Source organism: Crotalus tigris, unplaced genomic scaffold, assembly GCF_016545835.1.
Source record: "Crotalus tigris isolate CLP2741 ecotype Arizona unplaced genomic scaffold, ASM1654583v1 scf7180000017828.1554129, whole genome shotgun sequence".
Lineage (NCBI taxonomy): Eukaryota > Metazoa > Chordata > Lepidosauria > Squamata > Viperidae > Crotalus > Crotalus tigris.
In genome coordinates this window covers 1,026,562-1,044,205 of record NW_024096658.1, presented here as the reverse complement: position 1 = coordinate 1,044,205, position 17,644 = coordinate 1,026,562, and the positions used below count along the sequence as shown (strand labels likewise).

At 41.5% G+C, this 17,644-nt stretch overlaps 1 protein-coding gene across 1 annotated transcript in view; it reads left to right on the top strand.

Annotated features, from left to right (window-relative positions):
* Positions 1 to 660: 660 nt before the first annotated feature.
* Positions 661 to 17,644, top strand: part of TMEM135 (transmembrane protein 135) — a 168,539-nt gene continuing 151,555 nt past the window's right edge. The window contains exons 1-3 of the mRNA XM_039342959.1: positions 661 to 888; positions 14,499 to 14,626; positions 15,934 to 16,026. Coding sequence (XP_039198893.1) covers positions 748 to 888; positions 14,499 to 14,626; positions 15,934 to 16,026 — 362 coding nt within the window. The 5' untranslated portion in view covers positions 661 to 747. The remainder of the gene's footprint in view (positions 889 to 14,498; positions 14,627 to 15,933; positions 16,027 to 17,644) is intronic.

Below are 17,644 nucleotides of genomic sequence, written 5' to 3'. Positions count from 1 at the left end.
CTTGCAGACGTTTCATTACCCAACTAGGTAACATCATCAGTGCTACTAGTGAAGATGCTATCCAGTTGGGGTAACGAAAGCAACCAAGTTCAGAGAGCACCAAGGACTCCAAACCTTATCGCCCGTGCTTATTGCATTCTTATTCTTTTTACGATTATGGCTCCTTATAGGCATCCTATCATTTCCTCCCAGCCCCTCCCCCTCATTCCCACGTTTATTTCGAACAGAACCCGGTGCAAGGTCAAGCTTCCCCCCCCCCGCGATGCCTTTTTTTTTTTTGCGGCATGTTCTCCGGGTTTGCTGCTGCTGCCGCTGCCACCGCAGCCGTCCCCGGGTTCCCCCGACAATGCACCCCACACCCCGCCGACCACCGCAGCGGTTTTTGCAAAACCGCATCCACGTGCAAAACAGCAGAGGCGCCCCGGGGGGGCGGGGCAACGGGGCCGGCGTTGGGAGCGCTCGCGCCAGCTCCTTTTTTTTTTTTTTTCCCCTCTCCTCACCCCCCCTTCCACCGGCTGGGCGAGAGCCAGCCCCGGATTGGCTGAGCGGGCTCACGCGAGCCGGCAAAGCAAAGGGGCGGAGGGAAAAAGAGGGTGGTTGATCGAGAGTAACCCCGGGCGGCCCGCAGTCGTCCTCAACTTGGCGCGCGCTCGCTCCCTCGCTCGCGCCGTCGTCTTCGTCTCGTGTACTTCTGCCTCGGGCGCGCGCACGCCCCCCCCCTCCTCCGGCTCCAGCCGCTGGGCTAAGATGGCGGCGCTGAGCAAGTCCATCCCCCACAACTGCTACGAGATCGGGCACACTTGGCACCCCCATTGCGGGCGAGCCTTCGTGCACATCACCCAAGGGGCGTTTGGAGAGTCGCTCCGCATCTATGGGACCCTTTACCTGGTGAGAGGCCCCCTTGCCTTCCTGCAGCCCCCCCTCTCCTCACCTCAGGTTGGGGAGGGGAAGGAGAGGAGGATGGACGTGGAGTGGGAGGGAGGGGGGGAGGGCTTGGGGGGGTACAGGTGTGAGGGCACCTGTGTGGCAGCTGCAGCTGGACTGGAAAGTGGGTTGGTGTGACTGTCAAAGACACCCCTCCCCCCTCCCGAAAATATATCAGATTGATGCAAGTTTCATCATCCCTGGAGGTTTTTAAGAGAAGACGGGACAGTCACTTGTCTGAAATGGTACAGGGTCTCCTGCTTGAGCAGGGGGTTGGACTAGAAGACCTCCAAGGTCCCTTCCAGCTCTGTTCTGATTGATTGAAGCCTTGTCTGCCAGCTGAATGTGGCCTCCAGGTCTCTCAAGTGAGAGGCTTAAGTCTGTTGTGTTAGTCCTGCTGACTGCTGTTTTCTAAAAAACGTGCCCATTGTCACATATGTAATAGATGGAATAAATTACATCCAACTCTGTTATTCTATGTTCTATATAGCTCTGATATAATGGCATCTTTACCCACTGTGTATACTGTATATTGCTGTATGTCTATGGAGGTTCTCAGTCTGTATGCACATTGCTGTATACATGCATAGGATCAGGTGACTTGAGAGATTGCTTTCTCCCAAGAACATCTGTTTGCCCCACAGCTCCCACAGGGAGGGCATGCCCCATCTTCCCTGTTTTAAGTCTTGTCATCTTATGGGACTTGGGAGCTGTGTGACATGCACTCCTGCTCTTTTCCCTAAAGGCACACTTAAAAAAAAAAAAAAACTTATATTTTAGCTCTCCATGAGTCTACAGATTCCAAGGCAAAAAGGTGCTTCTGAGTTTGCAGGGTTGTAAAACACCCCTCTATATCTGATTTAAAGGAAATGTGACTTTTGCCAGGATCACATGACAAGCAGCATAATCCTGGAAAAAGACACAGTTGCTTTAAGGCAGGCATGTCAAACTCGTGATGTTGCACGACGTATTGGAACTTTTGCCCCATTGCCGGCAATGGGGTGGGCACGATTTCGGCATGATGCATCTGGCCCATGGGCTGGCAGTTTGACATGCTTGCTTCAAGGAGTTGCGGATAGTACTGCATTTATATCTCTTCTTAAGCACAGTCTCCCCTTGGGATCAAGTGCTGCAGAGTCCTTTTAGAGCCAATTTGCCATAGTAGTTAAAGCATGAGGCTAGAAACTGGGAGACCATGAGTTCTAATCTTGCCTTGGGCACAAAGCCAAATGGGTGACCTTGGGCCAGTCACTTTCTCTAAACCCTAGGAAGGAGTCAGTGTTAAACTACTTCTGAAAAACCTTGCCAAGAAAACTGCAGAACTTGCCCAGGCAGTTTCTGAGAATTGGACAAGATTGAACGGAAGGCAAAAAGAAGTCCTACCTATTATGCTTTTGTTTCACTTTTCCTGCAAGAATGTCAAAATGATTTAGGGTTTCTAGGGAGATTTCATCTTTTATTAAGCCCGTAGCTATTTTGCTTCTATAAGAATATGACAGCAGATACTTGTCCTTCTTACTTGTGCAAACGATATTGAGCAATATGAAGTGTATATACAAGTGTTGGAATTGAGAGGAGTAAGTAGCTGTTCTTGTGAGATGGAGGGCTATCTGTTAGACAAACAAAACCACTGGTTATTGGAAGAAAAACATACTATTGAAAGAGAGCCAGTTTTAGGTAGTAGTTAAGGTGATGGCCTAGAAACTAGGAGACTGGGTTCTAGTCTTCCCGTAAGTCAAGGACTACTCAACCGGTCGTAAGTCGAGGACTACTCAAGTGGTGCAGCACCATTTGCAGAATGGGACTTTTGGCGGGCTCAGCAGGGCAGAGACAGCCTGGACAATTCCTATTGGCTTTTGAAAGCCAATAGAATTAGACTCTATTCAAGAGAGTCTATTCTATTGGCTTTCAAAAGCCAATAGAATAAAAGGGAGTAGCACAGCTAAGGAAAAGGGGAAAAAATGGCGGACTGCGTTGTTTGGCGACCCCCGTGAAATGGTCGTTTGACCCAAAATGGGGTCCCGACCCACAGGTTGAGAACCACTGCCCTAGACCTTCCTAGGATGACTGTAAAATTCCTGGTGACCTTTCCTTTCCTTTCCTGTCTCTAATCTCTCAGTTTATTTTTGCCTAGCTCAGGGGATGTTCAAAGTTGAAAGGTATCACCAGTTTCAACACCAGTTGTGTGCAAGGACCTTGACTAGATTGTATTTGGCTTTAGTTCATACAAGCAAGATTTGTTATTATAGCGAGGACAGAATGTAATAGTGAAGAAAGTAAGCTGAGAAATAAATACTGTTGTTGTATAAGTGCTCAGATTATTAATTCCTGAATGATTTATTGTAAACTAGGACCTGCTTCAGAATAGTAAGCAAAAGCATTTACTATTCCTGATCCCTTTGGCCTTGCTAAAAATAAACTTTGGATGTAGTTTATAGAACCACCTATTTTTTAAAAAAATACTTCCCACTATAAAACTTTAAAGGACTCAGTGCTCCAAATAAAACATCATACCAAGTAATAATGGTTGATATTTTTGACTGAGTGGGATGTGGGATAATGGTTTATCAGCAAAAAAGTACAGCTTAGGAAGTTATGCAAACTTGTCATCAAACTATGGTTTAGCACAAAATGTGAACCCAGCCAGGTTTATGCATACAATGTGATGCTCAGTTTTTGCCTATTATAATGTTTTTGATTGACTATTGCTGATAGTGTCTTGGTGATAGTTGTAGTAGATCAAAAGAGTAGATCGGTTTAAAACAAATACTTTACGTAGAAAAATTTCAAATCGAATCCTTAAGATCCTTAACATCCAAACCGAAGTGTTGCTAAGTCATATAAATTATTTATTTAAAACATTTATATAGCCACCATCTTATAACCAACTTTGGGGCGGGGGGGGGGCTCTCAATCATAACGTAAAACAACACAGAACCACATTAAAGCTATAAAACACATTAAAAAGAACAAAAACCTGGTGCCAAGTCAAACTTCTAATGGGTATTTGTCTAATCTTTTCTCAGGGTAAAGGCCTGCCAAACTTTAGGGGGCAGAGAGTTCCATAGGGCAGGGGCTGCCATGGCAAAAGGGAAACTTCCTAGCTCCCAATAGATGGCAATATTTAGGGGAAGAGAGTAGAAATATGTCCATCCTATCTGATCTGGTGGGATGAGTAGATGTCTTTAGGAAAAGGTAGTCCGGCAAAAACCCGGCCCTGTCGATATAGGACTTGAATTGCAACCAGAAAGAAATGAGCAGCCGGTGTAGCTTTTGCAACAAATGTGTTACATGGGCAAATCTAAGGACCCCCATTATTGTGTGAACTGCTGCATTTTGGACCTGTTGACGTTTCCAGATAGTCTTCAAGGGCAGAGAAATGTAGAGTGCAGCGCAGTAATTGCAATTGTTAGCTATATTGTTAGCTATATTTAAAAACCCAATCAACTTTTTTATTAAAAATTAAATAGGCATGCCAACCAAAAAGTAAATCCCAACCCTCCAAGAGGAGTATTTCTGCATTTGTTAAATTAACCCAATCACTAATTAATGTTAAAGCCACAGCATCATAATACAGGAAGGCAACAATTTATAACCCCTAATTTGTGCAATGGTTATATACATAGATATCTAGACATAAGTTTCACCACACTTGGATTCACACCCATATTAAGCCATGTAGTTTATAAACCATAATAGCTCTGTTTGGGCAAAATAGAAGTGAAAGCCCAGCAAACTATATGAGATATGAATCCAAACAGTAGTTAAGGTTGGACAGCTTACTAAGCTTCTTTCAGTTATTATGAAAATCTGGATTGCTCATTTTGCTAAGGTGTGGAGCGTAGCTTGGAAGTCACAGTGGATGAATTTATGGAATACGTTTAGTTAAAACCAGACCTACTCCACTATGAGGAAGTGCAGCCTATGAGCCTAATCTTAAAGACTTAATCTTGAACAAGAGTCCTAGGGTTGAGTAAATATGGTGACCTTATATGAGTTGTGACTTATATTTTGAAGAGAACCAGCACTTTTGAAGAATATAAAGGAACCAGCATAGAGTTGTGATAGGAGCCTTTTTTCTAACTATGGTTCTCTGAAGGAGATAAAAATATTGTTGCACTGTTTGTTGAGAGAAGAGTATGTGTTGTGTGGTATAAGAGGTAATTCTATTACAATTTTCTAAATTTCATAGTGTCTGTCTGTCTGCCTGCCTGCCTGCCTACCTACCTACCTACCTACCTACCTGCCTACCTATCTATGTCTCCATCCATCCATCCATCATCATCTGACAGGGGCTCTGGGCAGTGTACAATATAATCAATATATAAACAATGTATAAAAGGAGATAAAATATTGTTGCACTGCCTCTTAAGAGAAAAGTATGTGTTGTGGGGTATAAGAGATAATTCTATTACAATTGTCTAACCCTGCTAACAAAAGTACCAAGGCCATGGTTTTCCCAGTTGCAATGTATGGCTGTGAAAGTTGGACCATAAGAAAAGCTGAGCGCAAAAGAATCGAGGCCTTTGAACTATGGTGCTGGAGAAGACTCCTGCGAGTCCCCTGGACTGCAAGGCAATCAAACCGGTCAGTCCTAGAGGAGATCAACCCCGACTGCTCTTTAGAAGGCCAGATCCTGAAGTTGAAACTCAAGTACTTTGGCCACCTAATGAGAAGGAAGGACTCACTGGAGAAGAGCCTGATGCTGGGAAAGATTGAGGGCAATAGAAGAATGGGACGACAGAGAATGAGGTGGCTAGATGGAGTCTCTGAAGCAGTAGGCGTGAGCTTAAATGGACTCCAGAAGATGGTAGAGGACAGGAAGGCCTGGAGGAACGTTGTCCATGGGGTCGCGATGGGTCGGACACGACTTCGCAACTAACAACAACAAAAAAAATTAATTGAATAAATCACTGTTAGTTGAGTTTTCATAGTATCTATTTCAAGATAGTCATTTAGTATTAATTAATATAGGTGGTGTGTGTGTGTGTTTCCTCATGGGGTCAGTCAGCCCCATGGTGTATGGCCCTCTGTGTGTCTTACCCAAGGCTGCCAAGTCAAGTTTTGACCTCTTTGTGGAAGGCCAAGAAAGGCTAAGACCAGTCAACGTTATGGGTGAGTAAAAATGTTAACCAGCTTATAGACAGATATCTTCAGTAATCCTTTGCAACAAGTGAGATTACCAGGTAGGTGGAGTGACTTTTGTAACTGAATGGGCTAATAAGCTTACGCTATTCTCTTATCTGTTATATAATCACACCACGGAGGAATGGCTGTTATGCATACATGTTACGATTGAGTTAAGACACATCTTGGAACTGTCAGGAATCTGCAACAGGAGGATTATTACATACTATATCGAAACTGATCTTCTACTCAAAGCTATCAGCCACATCTCTTCAGTGGAATTGGCTCCTCTTAAGGAGTCCTGTTACTCAAAAGTGGCCATTAAAAAGTTTAGAAGATCTGTTCTCTCACTTAACTGAAAAACATAACATCAAAGATGATTGAAGTCTTTTGTAAATGGCTTTTGGGATGTCTGTGTGTCCATGTTGAAATTTAGCTATGTAAAATATTTTCACAGCGTTAAAGTACAGTAGCTGGCTATACTTAACACGAACTTAATCTGATCAGATTTAACGGAAGTTACTTGTGAAAGGTCAGTATTACCAATAGAAAAGAATGATTGAAGCTCAGGATTGAACTGTGAGGGTGTGCTCTCTGAGCTTGGCTGTTTTCCTGCAGATGTTTCATGACCCAACTAGGTAACATCATCAATGTTAAAAGGGAGTGGGGTTTGCCCTCTTTCATATACTAGTAACTTGCTCTATCAGTGCTGATGGGTGTATTCTGGTGGTTCCTTGATTAGGCTGTTTTTTACTGTTTCCCTTGCTTGTCTGAGTTGGTAGTTCCATGTTTGGGGTATTGTTTACTTGATCGTTGATTTAGTGTTAATTTTGGTGTTAATCTCTGCACATCTGGGTGTTGATTGCTCGTGAGGAGGTGTTTTGGTCTTTTTCTTTCCTTTTTGTTTTTTTGATTGACTCTTTTCGATGGCATGTAGATGTTGTTAATGGCCATATGCCTGTTGATGGCCAAGTTGTTTGAGTGGCAAGTTTCTAGGAATTCTCTAGCATTTTTGGACTTGGATTGATCTAGGACAGTGGTTCTCAACCTGTGGGTCGGGACCCCATTTGGGGTCGAACGACCATTTCATGGGGGTCGCCAAACAACGCAGTCCGCCATTTTTTCCCCCTTTTCCTTAGCTGTGCTACTCCCTTTTATTCTATTGGCTTTTGAAAGCCAATAGAATAGACTCTCTTGAATAGAGTCTAATTACAACTTACGACCGGTTGGGGGTCACAGCATTGAAAATGTTGAGAACCACTGATCTAGGATGCTCACAGTTTCCCAGGTGAAACTGTGGTTAAGCCTGACCATGTATTGTGAAATTAAGGAATCTTCTGACTACTAGTTGGTGTTCATGAATGCGCTCTGCTGGTCTTCTGTCGCTTCTGTCCTACAGCTGTTGCTGTCTTTACACTGTATGTGGTAGATCAGGGATCCCCAACCCCCGGTCCGTGGACCAGTACCAGGCCACGGCATGCCAGCAACCGGTCTGCACAAACAAGCAAAGCCCCATCCGTGGGATGTAGGCAGCACACAACAAAGTTACCAAGAATATTTTCTCTCTCTTCTGATTATGTAATGTGAAGGAAGATACTCAGTTTTATTAAATGCATTTAATGTTTTGCTACAAAATCTATGAACAAAAATCCAGGGATCTACAGTTTGAACTTGTGTTACAACAAGCAACAAGTCATAAGTGATTAGTTCAGAAAGCTAGTAGGTTAAACTGTGTAGGGAAAATAAATGCCCTTCTCCATTATCTTTGAATGGACAGGTCATGCACAAAGAAACTAAAGTGATAAATTAGCATGCATGTCAGGATATTCCAGATGGGGAAGTAACCAGTCAGCATATAGGAAACAAAGTGCTTTTGTATGTGCAAGAAATGTAAAGTTTAGCTATGTGAGGCGAAAGTTTATATTAAACTAATGAGAAATGGAACCATTGTGCTAGGCACGTTAAAAGTACTCTAACCCTCCCAGCACTCTTATCTCTTTCTACAGAACAGACTTAATGAGCCTTGCTGAGTAATCTTCTCTTTACCTCTTTTCATCGGGTGTGGAATTGTTACTCCATAACAGACTGGTGTTTGAAGTTGTAGTGGCACTGAAAATAGTGACTTAGGATCAGTCCTCAACCTTACGCTCATTGCAGCATCCCTACGGTCACCTGATCAAAATCCGTGTGCTTGGCAATTAAAATTCGGCTGGCTGCTGGCTGCCAGCAGTTCAGCAGTTCGATTCTGACCAGCTTAGGGTTGACTTAGCTCTTCCATCCTTCTGAGGTCGGTCAAATGAGGACCCAGATTGTTAGGGACAATACGCTGACTCTGCAAACTGCTTAGAGAAGGCTGTAAAGCACTGTGAAATGGTATCTAGGCCTAAGTGCTATTGCTATATATTTACAGTGTTTGCAGAGTCCCTGGCAGGCCCCACAAAACAAGAATAACTAAACTTCCTGACTGTTAGAACAATTAATCGGTGGAACAACTTGCCACCAGAAGCTGTGAATGCTCCAACTCTGGAAGTTTTTAAGAAGAGACTGGACAGCCATTTGTCTGAAATGGTGTAGGGCAGTGACGGTGAACCTTTTAGAGACCAAGTGTCCAAACTGTAACCCAAAACCCACTTATGTATCGTTGGGTGCTGGGTGGGTGTGGCCCATTGGGTGGGTGTGGCCAGTTGGGTGGACGTGGCTGCGGTGTAACGGCAGACTGGGTGGGACTAAAAAGTTCAATAAATCAATTCCAACTTGAGATTTTTTTTCCTGCAAGAAGTTGAAATTGATTGATTGATTGAAACCCCCCCCCTTTTTTTTTTGCACACGGTGGAGGAGGCCTAAAGTGAAAAGATTTTATAAAACCCAGCTGAAGGCTTAGGATTGGGGTGATGGCGCGCGTGCCCACAGAGATGGCTCCGCGTGCCAAATGTGGTACGCGTGCCATAGGTTCGCCACCACGGGTGTAGGGTTTCCTGCCTGAGCAGGGGGTTGGACAAGAAGACCTCCAAGGTCCCTTCCAATTCTGTTATTCTGTTATGTGGAGTTACTTCTGAGTAGTTTCTTTAATGTTGTTTGGCTACAGACAGAATCTTGCCAGACTAAAACAACTATCAGCCTAAACTATAGATATACTTTGTAAACTGCTAGGGAGAGTCCACCTTTGGTCTCTTGGAAGCAGCCCCTCCCTCTTGGGACTCCAAAATGCATTTGCCTCAGATCCAGGGTCATGTGATTGCCATTTGTGACCTTCCCAGCTGGCTTCTGACAAGCGAAGTCAGTGGGCGAAATCATATTTGCATAATGATCGTCTAATTCATTTAATAACTGCAGAGATTCACTTCACTGCAGTGATTCACTTAACTGCATGCCTCACTTAACAATCACTTTGTTTAGCAAAAGAAACTTTGGTCCCAGTCTTGTATCCAGTTGACCATCATCCTATAGATCTGTAGAAGGGTATTAAAGGCTAAACACTCTTAGGCATTTGGTCCTGGATGATGGCCATTCCTATCTGGAAACATGCAATAGTACATATTATGGATCTCTGATTGCTTATGAATAGTTATGATTTTAATTAAAATAATTTGTTTTATATTGTTTTGAGGTTTACATTTGGTTGCCCAGAGTTGCAGCGTTTACAGTAAGATGGATGGCCATATAAGTTTCTTCAATAAAATAAATAAAAGTACCATATATTCCGGCATATAGGGCGACCCGGCGTATAAGATGACCCCCTAGTTCGATGCCGGGTCGCAAGACGATCGACGCCGAGTCGCATGCCTAGAAAGTCATCTTATACGCCGGAAACTACCGGTATTTCCGGCGTATAAGACGATCGATGCTGAGTTGCATGCCTAGAAAGTCGTCTTATATGCCGGAAGCTACGTTATTTCCGGCATATAAGATGATGGATGCCGAGTCACATGCCTAGAAAGTTGTCTTATACGCCAGAAACTACCTTATTTCCGGCGTGTAAGACGACTCGGCGTATGACGACTCGGCGTATAAGACGACTCCCGAGTTCGGAGGCTGTTTCGACGCTCTCAAAAGTCGCCTTATACGCCGGAATATACGGTATTTAACTAAAGCAGTAGGCGTGAACTTAAATGGACTCCAGAAGATGGTAGAGCACAGGAAGGCATGGAGGAACATTGTCCATGGGGTCGCGATGGGTCGGAGACGACTTCGCAACTAACAACAACAAAATTAAATTAAGTTGATTAGAATTAAATTAAACATGATTAAATTTACATAATTAAACTAATACGTCAGTTGCTGGCCTGTGTAAGACTTGCAACCTGGGGATCTTGCAACAACTTTGTTTGGGTGTTTTAAATGCCGTTGGTGACATGTTATTTGTATGCTCTGATTGGGTTAAAATTAGCACTTGTAAAAAGAACGTAGTGAAGCTATCCAAGAATATTACAAACAGCTTTTAAACGTGTTCAAACAACATTTTGGCATTCCCGCACCATTACAAATTTCCTCGCAGCTTGTTAAGGTGGCCTTTTGTAAATTGTTTCTTTCCGGAAGTTTCCCCTCAAACTAAACTCATCAAAGATAAGTGGAAACCCACACTACTGAGGGCTGCTATTCATTTTGCTAGATCAGTGGTTCTCAACCTGTGGGTCGGGACCCCATTTGGGGTCGAATGACCATTTCACGGGGGTCGCCAAACAACGCAGTCCGCCATTTTTCCCCCCTTTTCCTTAGCTGTGCTACTCCCTTTTATTCTATTGGCTTTTGAAAGCCAATAGAATAGACTCTCTTGAATAGAGTCTAATTCTATCGGCTTTCAAAAGCCAATAGGAATTGTCCAGGCTGTCTCTGCCCTGCTGAGCCCGCCAAAAGTCTCATTCTGCAAACGGTGCTGCACCAGTTGAGTAGTCCTCGACTTACGACCGGCTGAGTAGTCCTCGACTTACGACTGGTTGGGGGTCGCGGCACTAAAAAGGTTGAGAACCACTGTGCTAGATCATTGGAAACAACCAAATAATAACAATGATACTTCCCGGCACTCCAAATTACATCCTTGTAACAAATAGGTCTTAACCTATTACCTCCCTCTGTAGGGTGATACACCTTCCTTAGGTAGTATAGAAAAATTTAGTATCAAGGGTGCCACACTATGTAAAACAACATCTACTGCAGATATGAATATGGCCATCATAACTACCTTTATAGAATGGTTTTTGTTTTGTGTTTGTTTTCCTGTTTTTAAATGTTTTTAACAATTTGTAAACCAAGTTGGACAGCATATAAGTTTAATAAATTAAATTACATCTGATAAAATAAGCCTGGATAATGATACTTGCCTTGCTGATATCGTAAGTTACACTTTTGAGGAAGTAGAAGAGGTGGAAATATTAGGAAAAATAAAGGCCCCTTTTCCATTATCTCTATACAGACAGGTTATTTACACAGAACCCAAGGTAATAAATTAGCATGCATGTCAGGATATTTTAAGATGGGGAAATGACCAATCAGTGTTTTAAAATTCGTAGGGAACAAATTTCCTTTATATGAAAATGTAAAGGGAAAGGTAGGGCTGTCTAAAACAGTATTTCTCAACCTTGACAATTTTAAGGCATGTGGACTTCAACTCCCAGAATTCCACAGCCAGCATTGCTGGCTGTGGAATTCTGGGAGTTGAAGTCCACATGCCTTAAAATTGTCAAGGTTGAGAAACACTGGTCTAAAAGCTTGGAATTTGAACTATGTTCTATGTTCAAAATGCCCCTTGGAGTGTCCAGAAGTTCTGATTGCCAAAATGCTCCACACATTTTGGAAATTTTGAGGTTTAAATAAAGCTATTTTGAACTTGAAATATGTTAAAAGGGATCAGACCCAGCCCATTTTTAATGCAAATCAGGTTCTAAGTATAATCCCCCCTCACCTCAGTTTGCATCTTCTTCTTGTGCCATATCTGTTATCGGACGTTGGTGATCTTGTTGGCAATCCTGTTTTTATCAGCAGCCGCACGAAAAAGTGCTGCTGCGTTTTGTCCAAACCAGTCCCTTAGATTTTGAAGCCACGATGTTCTTCTTCTGCCTGGACCTCGTTTGCCTTCAATCTTTCCCTGGAGGATTAAATGGAGTATGCCGTATTTTTCTGGGTGTCGCATCACATGTCCGAAATATTCTAACTTTCATTTTTAATTGTTTTGATAATTTTCCTTGGCTTTCCCAGGCGGCTTATCACCCCCTCATTTCTGATCTTGTTAACCCAGCTTATACCTAACGGCTGCCTGTAAATCCATATTTCAAATGCTTCTAGTCTCTTCAGGTGGCCTTCTGTCAGAGACTAACTCTCTACTCCATACAGCAGGATAGAAAAAAATATAGCATCTGACAAGCCTGATTTTCAGTCTTAGGCTTATGTCGTGACTGCAGAAGACCTTTTTCATTTTGAAGAATGCTGTTCGAGCTTTCTCTATCCTTGTCTTTACTTCAGTGATCATGTCCCAGCTTTCATGTAGATTAGAATATTAGAATCGAGGTGTGTGATCCTTTCAACTTTTTGGAGTGGTATTCCTTCTGAATTTATTGGTCGTAAATTAACGGGTTGTTTGCTGATGACCATGATCTTGATTTTTGAGGTGTTAAGCTTCAAGCAATATTTTTCAGATATTTCTGTGACTCTGTTGATGAGGAGCTGAAGGTCTTCATGTTTACCGGCAAGCAGAACTGTATCGTCAGCATATCTTAAGTTGTTGATCCAAACAGTTTGCATAGGAATTTGAAATACTTTTGTACCCTTAATTTGTACTTTCTGAAGACTCTGACTGGTTTGGACAAATGAAGGATTCTTTTTTTTAAAAAAAAATACCTTATTGGTTTTTTAATTTTTAAGAAAAAGTACTCAGGACACACAGTGGTGTTTGGGTAATCAGACATTCCAAAGTAAAAACATAAATAAACAACTCAACTCAATACATTCACTGTCTCCTCTCTATTTCCCTCAAATAACATAATACATTTAAAATATTCCTTTTCTAAATTAAATTTCTATTACTATTAAACCTGTTTTAGAACTTTATCAGTTTACAATTACCAAAATCAAATTTCACTTTAAATCAACAGGTTATCAATTCAGGTATCCCTTCCAGATATATTCTAGTTCTTAATTTCTCTCATCCCTCCTTTTATCACCAATCTCATTTATTTCTTCTTCCATTACACAATAGCTATCTTAGTTAAAAAATAATGTTAAATCTTAATTCACTTCAATTCATTACAGAAACTTCAAATTTCATCCAATTGATTGTCATACCTTATCACATCTATGTTATTGTACAAAAAAAAATCATCTAAGTTAAAACACTCCATTAATTATTAAAACCATCCCAATCTAAAAAAATCAACATTTTTTCAATTCCAATACATAATTTTCATCAAAATAAATCTGTTATTCCAAAAAGTATTCTTAATCTATTTAAAATATCTTTTCTAAAAATCACTCTCATATATATATATATATATATATTTATATTTTTTCTTGCTTCTAACTCTAAATCATAATCCTTAAAACAAACCATAAATCAAACATTGCCTTTAAATCCATTACACAATTTTAAACTTCTCTTTTCAGTCTAATTCTGGCTTTTTTCCTGTGCAAAGCAGGTTTCCATAGGGACGCTTCCCTTTCAGCCAGTAGATCTGTCTTTGTTGCTTGCATTAGCCTTTGAAATAATAGCAATCCCATCCTCTGCATTAGATGTCTATTTCTCTCCTCCTTGAAGGGTCGTTGCTTTGTAGTTTGAAGTCTCAGTCTTTGCTTCTTCAGTTCCTCTAAGTTGCAGATGGAAGGTTTGTAAGCTAGAATAAATTCCTCTTTTATCTCTGTTAATTCCTCTTCTAGTATGTTTTGATTTATACCATAGTCAGATGTAACCTGGACATCCATTTGAACATTTGAAGTGAAATTTCTGGATCTTAGTTCTGTAGTAAACTTTTTCATTGTAGCATATATTTCTGCAGTGGCCTCATAGATCTTTTCCAATATAAATGTACAGACAAATGAAGGATTCTTGAAGCCTGATTTTCCCCGCAGATGGATCTTGTAATTCAAGGAGAGTCATAAAAGAGTAAGGGATTAGCAGAAATGGAGGCATGTGAGTAACCATAGCATTACTTCTAGTACTGGCTGAGCAAGTCATGTTTCTGATTCATTGACCTCAATTTTGGAAAATTGTTGGAAAACTGGATTTGCTTTCTTGCTGAAGCAGTATTAAAAAAAAAGGTGCGAGGGACTATGTCTCAGGTATGTAATGTCCTCTAATGGGGCAAGTTAACAGAATGAACATTAATCTGGGGCAGGTTTTATCTCAATGTCATTTACAGTTTTATTTTATGTGAGGTTTTCTCATTTGTAAGTAGGATTTGAAAGGGCAAACAATTAACATTTAAATAAATAGCTTGAACTGGTGCACGAATCTCTTTCAGATTGCTGCAATTCTCCGGAAACGAAAATGTGATTATTATTTGAACAAGCTGCTTCCTGAAATTCTGCAATCAACATCCTTCCTTACAGCAAATGGAAGTCTTTACATTCTGTTTTTCTGCGTTTTAAGGTGATTTGATTATACATTTTTGACCAAATCAGGAGGATGATGAAATAACCTGGTTTCATCTTCCATCACACCCGGGCCTTTACTACTCACCGACTGCCCCACGCAAAGGGTTCTAACAATTTTCTTATTTTTACAGAATATTTATTACATTTTTATTTACGGTTCTCTATATCCATTGTTCGCTGTTTGGGAAATGTCATCCCGCAAGGGGGTACATCAATTTTAATCAATAACAAATTCATTGAATGTTAATGTAAATGCTTGGTCGGCTTTAAAGTTTTCTCCTGTGTTAACAAACATGACTTACCATTATGCCAGTGTTTCTCAACCTTGACAATTTTAAGGCATGTGGACTTCAACTCCCAGAATTCCACAGCCAGCATTGCTGGCTGTGGAATTCTGGGAGTTGAAGTTCACATGCCTTAAAATTGTCAAGGTTGAGAAACACTGCATTATGCAAATGCACGTGGTCCTTTGTGTTAAAGTAAACCTTTGAAATATAAGGCAGTAACATTGAAGTTCCTCCTGGAGGTGTTAGAACTATGAATGTTATGAGGTTCTTTGAAGTGTTGTTAAGAGCACTTCTGATGATGGACCAAAGAGGAGGAAGAAAGCACACTTAGTACTTTCCACTACAACCTCCCACATTGTTTCCTAACCTAATCCTCTGCAGACAGTTTTGGGAGACACAAAGCGATTGCCAGGCAAAGGACGAATCTGAAAACCACGTCCCTTTCTTGCTTTAGGCCAGTGATGGCGAACCTTTTAGAGACCGAGTGCCCAAACTGCAACCCAAAACCCACTTATGCATCGTCGGGTGCCGGGTGGGTGTGGCCCATTGGGTGGGCGTGGCTGCGGTGGTAACAGCAGACTGGGTGGGACTAAAAAGTTCAATCAATCGATTCCAACTTTGCAAGATCTTTTTTTCCCGCGAGAAGTTGAAATTGATTGATTGAACCTTTTTTTTTTTTGTACATGGTGACGGAGGCCTAAAGTGAAAAAGTTTTATAAAACCCAGCTGAAGGCCTAGGACTGGGGCAACGGCGCGAATCCCCACAGAGAGGGCTCTGAGTGCCACTTCTGGCACCCGTGCCATAGGTTCGCCACCACTGCGTTAGTAGGAGCATCTGCCAAGTATAGTTCTGCTAACAGGAACCCTGGATCCAAAGTATTTTCATCCTGCGGGTCCCATTTATTTATTTATTTATTTATTATGAATGAATGAATGAATGAATGAATGAATGAAAACATGACCTCCTTTTCCTGGCCACGTTGAACGTAACTAATTCTACCTTTCATTGTTTTAGGCGAATACTGGGAAAATACTATTTTTGGAGTCCTGGTTTCGGTGCTGCTTTACCGGCATCCTATATGGCCATTCTTATTGAAAGGAAGAGCAGGTATGTGTTTTTACATCCTTTACAAACAGTGGTAGTGACAGATTTTATCTTCCTGGGCTCCAAGATCACCTCAGGTGGGGACTGCAGCCAAGAAATTAAAAGACGCTTGCTCCTGGGGAGGAAAGCTATGGGAAATCTAGGCAGCATTCTAAAAAGCAGAGACATCACCCTGCCAACAAAAGTGCGTATAGTCAAGGCCATGGTTTTCCCAGTTGCAATGTATGGCTGTGAAAGTTGGACCATAAGAAAGGCTGAGCGCCAAAGAATTGAGGCCTTTGAACTATGGTGCTGGAAAAGACTCCTGTGAGTCCCCTGGACTGCAAGGCGATCAAACCAGTTAGTCCTGGAGGAGATCAACCCTGACTGTTCTTTAGAAGGCCAGATCCTGAAGTTGAAACTCAAGTACTTTGGCCACCTAATGAGAAGGAAGGACTCATTGGAGAAGAGCCTAATGCTGGGAAAGATTGAGGGCAATAGAAGAAAGGGACGACAGAGAATGAGGTGGCTGGATGGAGTCACTGGTGTGAGCTTAAATGGATTCCAGAAGATGGTAGAGGACAGGAAGGCCTGGGTCGGACATGACTTTGCAACTAACAACAACAAACAAACAGCATTGTTGTTTATGTAATGATGTTATCCATTCAGTCGTGTCCAACTCTAGATGGTTCTGTGGGCCAGGTCTCTCCATAACCTCCAGTCTTGGACAGCTGCTTATAGTTGTTCTGTGCTCTGACTGGTGTCAGTTTTCATGGTGTCTAGCCACTGTGTTCTTTGACGGCCTGGTTTCCTTTTATGTTTTTGTAATATACTGTATCTCCCACTGGGGTGTGATTCAACCACAGTAATCAATGAACAGATAAAACAGCACTTAAAATGATTCTAACTCATCACACTCAATATATGCTGCAATATTTTTATGGGCCCCATGAAAATGTTTATTTGATTGTAGGGTTCTAAACCTATCAGTTGTCTAACTTTGTAAAGAGGATTATTGGCTTCTGTTCTTGTTCTTGGTGGGAGTTACTCAAATCAATTTTACTTTAATTTACTCATATCAATTCTACAGTTAATAAGACATTACTACAGGATCAGAGGCAGCATGATTGTAAATATCAGTTACTAGGAAGTACTGATAGGCAGTTACCATCATGTCCTGTTTGTGGACTGCTCAGAAGAATTTGATAAGAAATACAATATTGAACCAGATAAACTTGCATCAAATGCTTTGTGGAATTTATATATACTGGCCTTGTTTTGCTCAGTTTGAGCCTCAGCACTCATCTTTATTAGTTTCTGCTTGTACAATTTTTAATGGTTCTTTCCTAATGTTTCAAATTCTTTTGCGTTGCACAAGGATGCACTACACACAATAAATATATCAAGATGGTATTGCTGGAAATAATGTTAGAGAGATTACAGAACTGGGATTGGTCAATTAAGGTTTAAAGGTGTTCGCAGAAGGGGAGAATTTATGAAGATAGTCACATTCCTAGAGTGGGAAGGGATATATGATCAAAAGATACTCCCTCTTACTCTTATCTGTCTGATTTGGATAATTTCCTGGAAGGTCTTCTTTGAGAACCATGGCCTTTTAAAGGAGCACATTTCCAGGGCTATG